Consider the following 15,366-nt stretch of genomic DNA (forward strand, 5'->3'; position numbering starts at 1 on the left):
ACCCTGTCATTTCTATATTATATTTATCATGTGGATCACATAACTCTTTCTGTATTACATCAATGACATATATTAGGTTACCGCACATATGTTGACCCGTGAAACTAAGGATGTAACACCTCTTTTAAAATACCGCTAAAAGGTCATGATCTGATCAAAGATCCGTGTATAATGAGTTCTTGATGATTCGATCTCACGATATGATTGAACGAAATAATGTTGTTTAAAATCATATTGAATACACAAAGAAGAGTTTACATTATCGTGGTCAATCATAAGCTTCAGAAAGAAAACTTTATCAACCATAAGGGCCTTGATAGGGCGATTGTTTTCTTTTATTTTTTGTATTACTATTAAAAAATACACGACCAGCCTTGATGGTATTGTGAACGTGTCTTCAATCTTCGGGCTGGAAATCGTGGGTTCAACACTGGCCGTATCAAAGAAACGAGTTTCTAATTCTAATTGACTGCTTCTACATAGCCACTAAACACGTTGCATCAAGGAGAAAAGACACTTGTCGACTTTGTGTCAAAATACTTTGTCATGGTAGGATACCATCGGGTCTCGGTTGACTGTCACCTTGTGAATCAGCACGTTAAAAGTTCAGATCAGTCTTTTGGTCTATTATAACCAGGTTATTACATATCTTATATGAGCTTGTTCCCATCATTAAATTCTTGAATTATCGCTATTATTGAAAATGGACACCATTTAGCTATTTATAAAACGGGGTTTAATTCACCATTTTCTACATAAGGAAATGTTTTTATCAAGAAATATGACAATTGTTTTCAATTCGTTTTATGTACTGGGGCTTTTGACTGTCATTTGATGAAGGAATTTCCGCTGGGATTTTACTTGGAGTTCGATATGGTAGTTGTTTAGCATTTTATCATGTTGTTATCAACCGAATGTTAAAAAATAATAAAATCACATAAATATACTGAACTCGGAGGAAAATTCAAATCGTAAAGTCCCTAATCAAATGGCAAAATCAAAAGCTCAATCACATCAAATAAGCGGATACGAACTGTCATATTCCTGGCTTGGTACATGCATTTTCTTATGTAGAAAATGGTGGATTGAGCCTGGTTTTATAGCTAGCTTAACCTCTCACTTGTGTGACATTCGCATCAAATCAATTATATTGACAACGATGCGTAACTTTTAATTAGTTTTTTGTTATGTGGTGGGGCTTTTAAAGGTTAAGTAAAGTCCAAAACTGAATTATGAAGAAAATTGTTTAATGGAATTAAAATGGTTATCTTGACAAATTAAAAGAGTATGCAATAATGATACTTTTGTCATCTCAAGAATTTACAGGATTAACAGGAATCAACATAGCTTCCAGAATAATTACATTTATTTATTCAACATGTTAAACAGAATATAAAAAGTATTCACCGTCTTCCCGGTAATGTTACTTAAAAAAGATAAGTATAGTAACCTAAACAAAAAACCTACTACGCCGATTACACGAACTTTTAATCCATTGTTTTAAAAACAAATACCGATATATTCGTTTATTTATAGGTTAGACAATACTTGGTCATGTTTTATGAAGATTTAAGCCCAAGGCGAAGCCGAGGGCTTAAATCTTCATAAAGCATGACCAAGTATTGTCTGACCAATTTAGAACATATTCACACTTTCGAGTGACCTAACAAAACTATTCTTTCCCATTGTCATATTCAAACCTAAACAAGAGTTCACTTTTTATAATGAACTAAATATAAAACATAGGTAAAGATCATTTCAATGGATGAAATGAAATAGCACTGACATAGTTTGTGAAGGATAAATTGTTTTTCTTCTGCCACAGGTAAAATTTAATACTTACATATCTTTAGATTTTTTAATTCTAAAAAGCAACACAATGTTATATAAATCCCCTTTTTGAAATTTGATTTTTTTTATAAATATTAAACTCTCTGTATGAATATTTGAATTCAGACCATTCAACATTAAATGCTTACTTTTTATTGATAAATTTAAAAGTATTGTGTTTCTCCGAAAACAATCCTTTGCTTTATATATCAGCAGTCTGGCATTGTGTTTTTTGAAAGAAAGGGAAAATAATTCCCTCAAATGTAAGGTATATAAATTAAATAAATGTAATTTTATCCTTACCAATTTTTTGTTTGTGTATTCTATATATGTGTACCATTAGAAAATGCATGAAATTTTGCAAAATTCAAAATGTTTTTATTTTAATCTTTACTCTTCCATCTTTAATCAGTAGGCTATTTTCCCAAGGAAAATGCCTTAGGGGATTGTATACTTTGTTAGTGCAGCTATTAAGAGTTCACTTTCATAATTAACTGACAATGAAAAGTCATTCATGTAAAGCATTTCATAGTGCATGGAAAACCATGTACTATGAAAATTAGAGGGCAAAAAACTGACTTTTCATTGGACGAGAAGGGGTGAGTATGTTCTAATTACGGAGCAATGACTTTTTAATATCAAATTACGGGTATTGCATATTGAATGATGACATAACTTTTAAATTAATCCCCCATTACAGGTATTTCGATTGTAAGAGCTGACCTCTTTTTTCTACACAAATTCCTCATACTACGACGATATTAGCTAATAATGGTTATCATAATTATAGTTTAATTCACGGAATGCTACTCATTACAATCATATAATTAAAACAATGATACATTTATTTAGTAAGTCTGAGACAATTTAAGTTATTACACGTTTTTTGTTGTTGTCAAAAACCAAAAACAAATTTACAAATTCTAGTTTTATCTATGTATTTCAGAGTTTATTATGACGTCCATTATCACTGAACTAGTTTACATTTTTTGTTTAAGGGCCGGGATTGTCTCGCTGAATTGAAGACTCATAGGTGGCCTTCGACTGTTATCTGCTATTTAGTCGGGTTGTTATCTCTTTGACACATCCCCATTTCCATTATTAATTTTAGTACAAGTTGTCATTTTTTTTCTAGTTTTGTAAAAACATGATTTAGAAATAAAACCCATTTCGTATAAATTGTTCTACCTTTATCAATTGCGTAATACTATTTGGCCGACTGAATAATGGGACTCTTTTTTCGATCTTTATTTGTTTTTAAAATGAGAGAAAAAAAAATGTAAGTCACCCTCGCTATTAAATGTCCGTAGCAATTGGTTCCTGTTCAAGTATTCATTTTGCCAAAAACGTTTTACTTGCAATCATAATCTTTAAAATATACAATCCTCTCTCTCAGTTTTTGTAGCGTAAATGAATAAATAAACGAATAATCGCACGAATCATCTATTGTACTTTTAGTTATATAAGAAAGAAAAACCACTTAAAGTCAGACAATAAAAAGTCAAAATAGGTGTTATAATGAAAGGCCTTTTAAATATAAATAACATAATTTGTCTTGATAAAATACTCTAATTGTTGGACATAATGACACAATTGAGGGTCTGATGAAAGATCCTTCAATTCTATATTATTTAATATTTAGGCCATTTTTCTTTATTCACTATTTATTTTGCTATGATATTCGAGGCATTTTAAATTTTACATCCCTTTATTCTCAATTCTTAATTTATTTGGCTGATTTATCTCTGTTTCTTTTATTTATTGTCCTAAATGTTATTTTGTACCTTTTGCCAATAATTCTCTATTCCGCAAACCTATTTAAGCCCCCATAACTATACTATTTATAATCAGTTAAAACAAAGAGTAATCTGATCAATCTAAATATTAGAAGATTAACTTACCAACACTCGATGAATGTTTTACTTACAACTTTAATTGACATACATTCTTTAAATAGATCAAGGTCTTTCCTCGTATTACGTTATTTTTCTATGAAACAGTAAGTAGGTTTTCTTACGTAACCAATCAAAACTTTCCTATTTGCCTGATTGTCGACAAAAACCAACTAAAAATAGTTTGTGGGCGCTTTGAATGTAAGAATGCGTCGTTTTCCGTTGCCAGTGTAAGATCATACATGTATGGTCTTCTGCGGAGAACACTCGTAAAACAGCAGTGGTTAGACACACCAGTAAGAACAACACATAAGACACAATTGTGAGCAAGGTAAACAATTCTAATAGTTAGATGCAATAATATAAGTTCAGAATTTTGAAATTGTTAAAAAAAGGACGAACTACGAGTTTTGAAACTGCTATTGATTTTACGTAGAGAAATTATTTTCTACTAAAATAATGTCTTTTTGATGAATATCATTCATTTTTAAGAAATAATTTAATTTGGTAATGTGCCAAAAATGAATTCAGGTTTTGGCCTGCATGAAAAGGACAAAATGTTGCTCATGTGCATTCACACGAATCCTATATGAAATCAGCCTGAACAAGTTTTCTTGTGTTTCGCCTCAAACGTTTTGTACATGACAATCACATGATTTTTTTCTCATAAATTGCACATGAACTTTACCATTTTTTCATGATTTTAATCAAATCTGATTATCAAATTAAAAAAAAAATATAATTTTTAATTTACATGAATTTCACGTCATTTATACAGGAATTCGCGTAACACTCATAATAGATTAACTTGAAACTCACAAGAAATGATTCCACGTCATGTATAACTTCGTTTGTGATGTAAATCAAATTCATGCAAGATTCAAATGTTGTTTTTTGCATGTGAAATTGATGTTAGTGAAATTTCTATGTTAAATCTATCTCACATTAAACTTGACATATAACGGATTAGTTGTTTATTTTTACTTTTGAGTTCTGCATTTTCGTCAATACTTTATGACATACATATCATGCAAGCGTATCAATCTTTATCTTTTTATGACGAGGAAATAGTGTCTGCCTTCGGTATGTTTGTTTTGTGTTTGGGTCTCATATAAAATGGTAGTTTCGTTTGAATACCATGTTCATAGATGTGAGTTTTTAGAGATTTCAAAAGTTTTAAAATAACAAAAAAAATTTTTTTTCATCGTAGCATCGGAATAGATTGGTACAGGTTCCTAAAGACGAAGCTGGCAGTTGTCGATAAGAAATTGAATTGATCTGCATCCTGAAACTTGGATTTTACCGCTTTAACTGAGATCACATTGTATTTGTTTTTTTCCAAGAACTTCTATAAGAGCCTTTTCAAAATAATACTAACGCGTCCCTGATTTTTGGTTCGCGTTTTAAAATTAGGATATCTTGTCTCATATCTAATTAAGGTCTCAGAACAGATCTCTGGTGTCGGTTCTACTATTCGATATGATCTTATCTACAAATTGTTATTTTCATAATTATCATTGTCTTACTATTTAACAATTCGAACAATAACAAATGCCACTTTAAAACCGTTATTTATCGTTTGATTGAATTTCAAGCTTTTCAAAAATGACAGTTTTTTTTTTTATATTGATAAAGAACTTTTATTTTTGGAAACCTGATTACAGGATCAATTATGGGTTCATTAAATATATTCTCTCTGATCACAATTGACTGAATTTGACTGCACAAAAAATGTAAAACTTATTTCAAAGGCATGGTTTTAAATTAAAATATTATTCTACATTTATTCCATTTTTCATGAGTTTCCCTTTAGTTTGCAATTTTCAACTATGTATTTTCAATTTTTTTTTTCAAACCAAAAAAGTTGATAGGAACTTACTAACGAGTAAAGTTACTGTCAAGTTCTACTATAGAACTGACAGAATATATATTACGGATTCGTCAAATTTCGTCAGTATCATTTTTCGTGGATTAAGCAATATTGTTTTTTGGGATGTTTGAATGTGGTTTGCCAAGATATGAATAAAAGGCTTCAGAAAGTTTGTACTGTGTACGCTGAACATTTGACCTTTCCCAACAAATTTCATGAAAATTAACATCACACGCAGATAATGTTTCTAAATAAGTGTGATATTGTCAGGTAGAAAAAAAGAAGATCTGATAGCACTTAATGAATAGAGAATAATACAGCCATTATTATCAGTTTTGGTGACAGAAAATGTTGTTCTTAACGAGTTGGTGTGTTGAGTAATCCCCACTGATTTTCACTTTTTACAACATGATTTTGTCACATAATTAAATCGTTGATAATTGGTTTTGTTTTAAAATGTACAGTAATAGTATGACTTCAATATTTTGTGCAATTCATTAGTGCATATACAGATTTTAAATTAATTGAAGGAACACATGGTAAATGGTTAGAACTAAAATAGATATTTTATTATACAATCTCGCTTCAAATAATGATTTATAAAAGACAAATTATTTCATTACTTTTCAAAGTGCTTATTAACATTTACAAAATAGATCATATGATTTTTTTAATACAGATTATTTGAAAATAATCTCTTCTATAATTTTCTAATAAGATCACAATATATGTTTAATTTTTTAATACAGCCAATTATGTAATGTTGAATAAAAACATATACACAGGCAAAACTTGCTCACGTGAAATTAACATGATTAATGAGTAATCATTAAGTTTTTATTCGATGGCATTTTTTTTGGCACAATCCACTATAATGTGTCGACAAGGTTTGTGTTTGATACATCTTTTTCCGTTTTTAGCCATGGATGTCTTGACTGGAGCCCAAACAGAAAAAATAATTCAAACATTGGTAGACATGAGGGAGCGTGTTCGTATAAGGTAGGTATTTGTGTAAAGCACATATTACAATACATTTTCGATATTTTCAATATTATAGAACGCTCAAAACAAATTACATCAAGTGTAGGTTACAATTACATAAAAATAAACACAAAAATTGTATACTTTTAACTTGTTAATTACTAGTTAGAAGAAATTATGTATACCATAGGAGGCCGCATAGTCAAAACAGTATTAAATAATATGTTTCTGATCGTCTGATATTTTCAAAACATTTGTTTAAGTGAAAATACTTTACGTACGGGTACAAAAAGTAAAATCACAAAAATACTAAACTCAGAGGAAAATATAACGGGAAGTCCATAATCACATGGCAAATTCAAATGACAAAACGCAGAAAAGCTAATGGACAAGAACTGTCATATTCCTGACTTAGTACAGGCATTTTCAAATGTAGAAGATGGTGGATTAAACCTGGTTTTATAGCGCTAAACCTCTCACTTTGATGACATTCTCATCAAATTTTGTTATAATTACAATATTTACAAAGTAGCCATCTGATTTTGCTTTGGGTATCCACAACCATAATATACTTGTCCATTGATTTCAGACAACAAGAAGTGCCAACAACAGAAGAAATATATTTGAATGAAAGTATAACAAATGTGCAGACTTACTTAAATATGCTTTCAGAGAGGTATATATTTAACATTTTCCTTTTTTGAAATTCGTAACAAAACTCATTATAGATACCAAGACTAAATTTTGTATATACCCCAGACGTGCGTTTCGTCTACATAAGACTCATCAGTGACGCTCGAATCCAAAAAAGATAAAAAGGCCAAATAAAGTACGAAGTTGAAGAGCAGTAAGGACCAAAATTCCTAAAAGTTATGCCAAATACAGCTAAGGTAATCTATACCTGAGGTAGATAAGTCTTAGTTTTTCAAAAATTCTAAATTTTGTAAACAGTTAATTTATCAATATAACAAAATCAATGATATTTCATGTCAGCACAAAAAGTGCTAAAAGGGGACACATAACAAAAGGGACATTCATACAGTAAAAAAACCTGACAAAAGCGATCAGGAAAACATAGAAACAAAGACATAAAGAGTCAAACTGTTGTTTAGTGGTTGACTTTTGTTGGTGTGGTTCATGAATGTTTCTCATTATTCCTATTTTTATAGATAAGATTGTTAGTTTAACACGAGCCATTGTAGGGTCCTTTATATCATGGTGTGGAGAACTATCTCATCGGCACTCATACCACATCTTTGTGTTTCTAAAAAAAACAACCTAACGTATACAACACACACTTGTGTTTTGGACCGAAAAACGAGGGAAAAAGTTCAAATAAATGGCAAACATGATGAAATGAAACGGAAAGAACAAACGAAGGAGGGTTGATTCTTGAAATAAAGACTTATGGTTAAATTTCGTGGAATATCCACATGACCAATAGTCATCACAAACCAAACACCAAACACTTTTAAAACGGTTACATATGACAATGAGTTATAAGCGTTGAATTGGCAAAAAGATTCTTTGTTGTTTTCGTTGAGGAAAGTTCATGCCAACAGTGCATTACCAATTTGTAAAACTAATAGGACCAATTAAAAGATAACCCGGTAATGTTAATTATCTATCAGTTTCAAAGAGAGACCATACTTAACCCCTTTTCTCCCCCCCCCCCCCCAAAAAAAAGAGAAGCGGAAACCCAGTCGATTAAAAAAATACAAACAAGGAATATTTTTCAGGGATGTTCTTGTGTGTGACAAGGAAACTATAGGAATAATACGGAGACTGAAGCAAAACCTTAAATTTGTATCAGAAAACAGGTTTGTATATGTTTTCTCTAATTCTTCGTTAATTTATCCCTTTCTGCACCCATTGTATAACAAAAAATTAATCAACGTGTGGTTCGTTTGATCTCAGTTCTTCATTGGTTAAAATCCGACTATGACGTCGAATTTTCTTGCTTTCCTCTTAATTGCCTAGTGTGACGGCATGACAAAAGCCGACCATGCCCGATGACGTCACATAGAAAGAACATATCCTTTTGCAGATCATTCAAAAAAAAAGGAATAAGTTTGCCTGCATATTGTTTGAAAATCATTAAAGAAACAGATTCCACCACCAAATCTCGTGTAATACGATATTTATCCACTCTCGACATTTAAATTTTAAATATTCAAAACGCTTGGCGAGCCTCGCGTTTTAAATTTGAAAATTAAACTGTCTCAAGTGGATACATATAGGATCACACTCGATGCAGTGGTAGAATCTATATATATATGTTGAATCGAAATATACGAACAATGATCATTTCAATCAAATAATCGATCCATCTGTTTTCATAAAGGTAAATCTGTCAATTGAAGTCTATATTCAATGTCATATCTTATGCAAAGTGTGATTTATGTAGTTTAAATGTTTAATTATATGATAGAGGCAATTGTAGTATAACCATGGTAGTTAAGAATAAAAAAAATCGGAAGCCTTTAAACGGTGTTAACTACTGCTTAGAAATGGGAAAATGAAATTATCATGTTGATCAAAGTATCTAGTTTGAAGATATATATGTGTGTCAATATCTAGGAAAAGATCAATATCATTACCAAACCTTGTTTTTTTAGAAGTATTGTCAGTTTCACGTTTGCCGGTGAATATGAGATGTAGCATTTCAACTTGATCATTGAGAGGCATTACATCATCAAGTCATCGAAAAATTAAATTAAAGAATATCGCAAGATGCATTTTTGTTTTGAATTCGAAAACGTTTTGTATGAACTGTTGTTCATATAAGTGCAGACAAAGTTACCCAGTAGTCATGAACAAAATAGTACCAATGGAATTCCGTAGTCAGTTAAACATGGCGTCATAGTGATAAAGCTGTTCGTTTATTAAATAAACTCATCATAGATGCCAGGATTAAAATTTTATATTACGACAGACGCGCGTGTCGTTTACAAAAGACTCATCAGTGACGCTCGAATAAGAAAATGTACGAAGTTGAAGAGTATTGAGGACAAAAAATTCCTAAAAATTTGGCAAATGCAGCTAAGTTAATCTATTCCTGAGGTAGAAAAGCCTTAGATTTTTCAAAAATTCAAAGTTTTATTAATAGTTAATTTATAAATATGAACATACCAAAGATAACTCAAGTCAACATATCAGAAGGAAAAACTTCTTCTGTCAAATGAGACACGTATCATTACCTTAGTCAGAAAGTCAACACCCTTCATGGGCTAGATGATGTTTCACTTATTATATTATTATAATATTCCACGAGAAAATTAAAACTCTAACGTTTGGCATACTAAGACATATTGTCAGTGTTACTTTTTAACTTTTAAAATATACTTTTTTTCTCCAGATACACTAAATCAGATTTTAATCTAAAAATGATGGTGAACGGATTACAAGAAAAACTGACCACAATGCTAAAGAAATGTAGAAAACCTGTGGAAAGGTTGGTTTTTATAGAATCGTCGCTATTCCTCTTCATTGGTAAACTATTTCTTCTGTATGGAGGTGTTGACTTGCAATACAGATTATTCAACTGTTCAACATCCTCAATCTTTCGGTTTACATTTAACATTTTATATATGGTAATGAGACACAAGCATGTTAAATGAAAATACTACTTGTGCAAATCCTAGTAAAGAGGTCATAAAGCTGATCTAAATAGACTTGTATATAACGAAAATCATAGATAATCTTTTATATTTCAAGCCCAAAATGAAAGTAAAATTGTGAAATACAAATGCCTATTCATACCGCTACATAACCTCGTACAAAATATACTGCTTTTTGTGTTTCGTGCTTATAAAAAGAAACAAAAAGGTATCAAGGAGGTTTAAAAACAAAACGTTAAAGGAGAATCATCAAACACAATCGTTTATGAGTGAGAATAAACGAAAAGACTGATTTAAAATATATATTGGAATACAGCTTGGATTGTTCCCTCTCCGTCAAAACGGTTGTGCTTTAGAAAGGTCAGCATTTCATTTTCAAATAGTAATATCTGTAAAATATGAACACTAAAGGAGTAGGTCCAGTAAAGGCTGATTTTGGCCTCAAATTTCACATGTTTCAGGTTCATCTAAAGAAAGTTTTTGGACACTTTTTAAACACTTAAGTGTCTATTTCAATTGAGTCGATTAGTTTGTGTGAAATATTTTAACTGATTTAGTCATTCAAAACTCTGTGATTCAAGCTTAAATATGAAAAATCTATCAAATATACCAAAAAACGTCACTTTTCAGATGGTTTTTGTCAAAAATGAAAGTGGTCGCATCCATGTTCATCCTCAACCTTTATATATGTTTTGTATTATCATCAAATACAACTTACATTTCAATATTATGAAAGAACACGAATGTGGCCACTTTCATTTAAGACGGAAACCGTCTAAAAATTAACCAAAATGCTAAAATTTTGACGATTCCAGTAATTTAGCATGACTAAATCATGTTAATGATGCAAGAACGCGTTATTTGTGCATTGTATTGTCAAAAACAGCTCATATTTATGTAGCAGAAGCATTTTACTTTCCAAAATATATCTAAAAGAATACTGTTTCACAATTTTCTAAAACTGCTATATTTTGGGGTCAAAAAGGGGTCTTTTTAGACACTTATATAAACTTTGAAATATCTATTTAATTGTTGTCAATTGTTATTTTCTCAAATTATCAGTCAAAACTCACCTATAGAAGAAACAGGTTCAGACCTTAACGACAGTTCAGAGTTTTCCCCTAGGTATGTATTATACGGCTGAAAGGTATGGACTCCGTTTTATTCTGCTTTGTGGATTTCAATCTGCTAAAGCAAGACAAAATAAAATTACAAGTGAGGCCTTTGCTCAAATGGTGAACACTAAGCGGTACGTGTATTAACAATAACCATTTGTAAAGTGCTGTTATTTAATTTGCTGGAAATTATACTAATAAGAAACGAGATATGTTGGTTATATGTTATAACCTTTCTATCAAAAATTAGTTCAAATTAATTTTTTTTACAGTTTAAATAGTAAAAAGATTGGCAGGTTTAAATTGGCAAATCTATGAATGTGTGATGATGGCTGACTGATAACATCTGCTTAATTTTGTCTCATCAGCAAAAAAACTGCACCGCCTGTTTATTTATATTTTTATTCCAGGCATAGATTACCTTAGCTGTATTTGGCATATTGTTTTGAAAATTTTGGAACCTTAATGCTCTTCAACTTTGAACTTGTTTGGCTTTATAAATAGTTTGATATCAGCGTCACTGATAAGTCTTATGTAGACGAAACGCGCGTCTGGCGTACTAAATTATAATCCTGGTACCTTTGATAACTATTATAGAACCACATGTCAGAAAATAACACCAGTATATTTTTTTTATGAAATAATGAAGCGAGAAAAATAAAAAATGGATAGTTTATAGAATTTATGTGGAAACACAATAACAAAGAGGATTAATTATTTAAAATCTGCTTATCATTTCAATCACACACTGTTTGTAAAGTAAAAAAAAATGCATATGTTCAGTATATAAACTTTTTAATAGATTTTTTTTCTATCTTATGTGCAGGTCTACAGACTCATACCTGACTTTTATACAACAACAGACAGGGAATGGAAGAAGACCAGATATTATTGAGTATGTTTGAACAATACAACAATACAACAATTTGTTCATATGTTTTAAAGAACATTTTCGAAGTCCTTACTGGCGATGGACAGTAGATTGAAATTTATGTTTTGTCGCATTTTTTCCCTTTTATAATTCATTTTATTAACTATTTGTTCTGATTATTGATGAAAGTGGTACAGTGACCCATTTATATATATGCAAAATTTAGGTCAAAGAAACGATGTTGGTCAGAAAGTTGAAAAATTATTATCAAGCATGTGTCAAAGTAATGGGATTTTTTTTATTTGATCAAAAACGTTAAAATACCCATGTTATAAAAGAGGGACGAAAGATACCAGAGTGACAGTCAAACTCACAAATCGAAATTAACTGACAACGCCATGGCTAAAGATGAAAAAAAAGACAAACAGAAAAACAATAGTACACATGAAACAACATAGAAAACTAAAGAATAACACGAACCCCACAAAAAACTAGGGGTGATCTTAGGTGCTCCGGAAGGGTAATATATGCACGGTTTGCATTCCCAACAAAGTTGATGTATTATCCCTTTTATTTTTAGGTCAACAGATATCTTCCAGCGAAGGACGGAAGAACAATGTGCAGAGTTGCCTGGGTTTGTATAATTTTCTCTGTTCTATTTTATCACTAGTGGTGAAGATAAATTAAACTTAAAGGGGTTTATCTCGTTAACATCAATATCACAAGTAAGATAACAAAATTACCGAGCTCCGAAAAAATTGAAAATGGAAAGTCCGTACTCAAATCACAAAATCATATTTTTAACTTACTACATAATTGTATCAACATTAGCAAACATGACAATTTCGTCAAGTAAAAGTATGTACCGAACACCAACTGTATAGTTTTATTGTTGATATTCACACCACCTGTGCCAAGTTTGAGAATAGTTTTATTGATATACAAAAAAAAATCCGTGGTATTCCTTAACGGAAGATTATACATACAAAAAAAAGTATACTTTAAAACAAACCACATCTTCCTATATCTAAGAAGGCGTCATTCCGAAATGCGGATACTTAAGTCCGTGATACTTAATACTTGAAATCACGTTAACACTCAAGAGTTTGAACAATCAATCACAATGAATCATTCTACATATTTGTTAACACAGTTTTCAGTTAAAAACAAAAACGATTAACTTTGCAAGCATAATAATGTTTGTATTCCTTTACATTTTACATTTTTGTCTATTTTTTAGACCATCTAATAACTCCCCGAAGTTGACCAGAGGAAAATATACTAATATTCCTAGGCCTAGGTTTGTATGAACTTTTTCCTTTTGACACACAAAAAGCAATCATTAAAAAGATACCTGGTATAATTTGGAACGCCCTACGCCTGTTTATTTTTAACCAATATACTCCTAGTCATCGCTCGAATCAGTTGGGAGGCAAAACAAAATATGTTCCATGTTACAAAATGGAAAACAACACTTTTGATAATTTATTGCGTCCGAAGCGCTTTTCTGGATTTACCTTCACCAAAAACGCTCAATGCCAAACATTTAAAATCCGAAGATGTATAAGTACCGTATTAGTTTCATAATAACTTCAAAATTTATAAACGGACAATTTTAGTAAAGTTTGTAAAATCATGTCAGTACCGAAGCACTGACTACTGAGTTGATGATACCCTCGGGGACTGATAGTCCACCAGCAGAGGTATCGACCCAGTAATGTAAAAAATTGCAAACTACACGTTTACTACAGACATAATTGATTGTTTTAACATACTGATCTGGGATGTCGAAAGAGCCTATAATATTAATAAGTTTGGATAACTGACACAAATCACAATGCAATGACCTACATTCACGTCAATTGATTTTTGTGGTAAGGTGTTTCCTATGCAATCATGCCTCATCGTTTTATTGTCAAATTAAATGTTTTGTTGACACGTTATTGCATTAATTGGTAATGCAAGATTTAGAAGTCAGTACATCGGTGTTAACATGAATATCAATAATGTGGTAATTTTTATAAATTTCCTGTTTACAAAACTTTGAATTTTTCGAAAAACTAAGGATTTTCTAGTCCCAGGAAAAGATTACCTTAACCGTATTTGGCACAACTTTTTGAAATTTTGGATCCTCAATGCTCTTCAACTTTGTACTTGTTTGGCTTTATAACTATTTTGATATGAGCGTCACTGATGAGTCTTATGTAGACGAAACGCGCGTCGGGCGTACTTAATTATAATATTGGTACTTTTGATAACCATTTACACCACTGGGTCGATGCCACTGCTGGTGGACGTTTCGTCCCCGAGGGTATCACCAGTCGAGAAGTCAGCACTTCGGTGTTGACATGAATATCAATTATGTGGTCATTTTTATAAATTTCCTGTAACAAAACGAAACGCGCGTCTGGCGTACTAAATTACGATCCTGGTATTTTTGATAACCACTAGACGTAAACACGCTGGGGAAAAGTTTGAGCTGTTAATTCAAAATCACAATTCAATAAAAAAAAAGATGTCGAAATTCTAACGAGTGTTGGTTTGCCTCTCGATTTGAGTTGAGATATTCTCTATATTTTTTTTAATTGAAGGTCAACACAAATTGGTCAGCCGGCGAGAGAAGATCATTGTTTGGAGATTTCTAGGTTTGTATATATTTTAATAGATTATGTTTCTTTCTACACTGTATGACAAAATGGAATCAAGAAAAATTTACCCAGTAACATTAAACATAATATGCTGCTTCCCTTTTTTTTTATCCTCCTCCCTAATTTACATAATCAGACATACATATTTCCTTAAAAGGACTGACGAATGGCTAATAAGTCGTTCGATGTATACATTTTGTTCATATTTCTTTATGGTTTCATTTATTTTCCCAATTGAAGGTTAACAGATATCGATCAACAGAAGACGGAAGAAAATTGTACAGAGAGTTCTGGGTGTGTATGCTTTTTTCATTTATAATTGAATACACATGTACAGATATTCATTTTTTGCAAGTTTTTTCAATGACATATCACGTATATCCCATCACATGACTGTATGAATTATTGGAATAAATAACTTTGTCAATCTGATCTTTAGTGAGTTAAACGTGTGTTTAATCTCAATAAAACAGATCGTTTCTAACCCACTTTTTCAAAAATGGTCGGTCTATAAACAAAAATTACCTACACACACCAGG

General features: G+C 31.2%; 1 protein-coding gene across 1 annotated transcript; it reads left to right on the plus strand.

The window, feature by feature from the left end:
- Positions 1 to 3,923: 3,923 nt before the first annotated feature.
- LOC143059400 (uncharacterized) lies at positions 3,924 to 14,870 on the plus strand. Its single transcript, XM_076232889.1, has 9 exons — positions 3,924 to 4,052; positions 6,505 to 6,591; positions 7,163 to 7,249; positions 8,313 to 8,393; positions 9,932 to 10,027; positions 12,135 to 12,203; positions 12,760 to 12,813; positions 13,420 to 13,479; positions 14,771 to 14,870. Exons 2-9 carry the CDS (start codon positions 6,515 to 6,517, stop codon positions 14,868 to 14,870), a joined length of 624 nt encoding a protein of 207 aa, XP_076089004.1. The 5' UTR covers positions 3,924 to 4,052; positions 6,505 to 6,514.
- Positions 14,871 to 15,366: the final 496 nt, after the last annotated feature.

This window comes from Mytilus galloprovincialis, chromosome 14 (genome assembly GCF_965363235.1).
Source record: "Mytilus galloprovincialis chromosome 14, xbMytGall1.hap1.1, whole genome shotgun sequence".
Taxonomy (NCBI): domain Eukaryota; kingdom Metazoa; phylum Mollusca; class Bivalvia; order Mytilida; family Mytilidae; genus Mytilus; species Mytilus galloprovincialis.

Bases quoted from the DNA above. Each gene is read 5' to 3' on its own strand.
- LOC143059400 (XM_076232889.1), top strand. From the start codon at position 6,515: ATGGATGTCTTGACTGGAGCCCAAACAGAAAAAATAATTCAAACATTG. The intron at 6,592-7,162 runs GTAGGTATTTGT...CATTGATTTCAG, and splicing joins AGGGAGCGTGTTCGTATAAG to ACAACAAGAAGTGCCAACAA. The intron at 13,480-14,770 runs GTTTGTATGAAC...TTTTAATTGAAG, and splicing joins ACTAATATTCCTAGGCCTAG to GTCAACACAAATTGGTCAGC.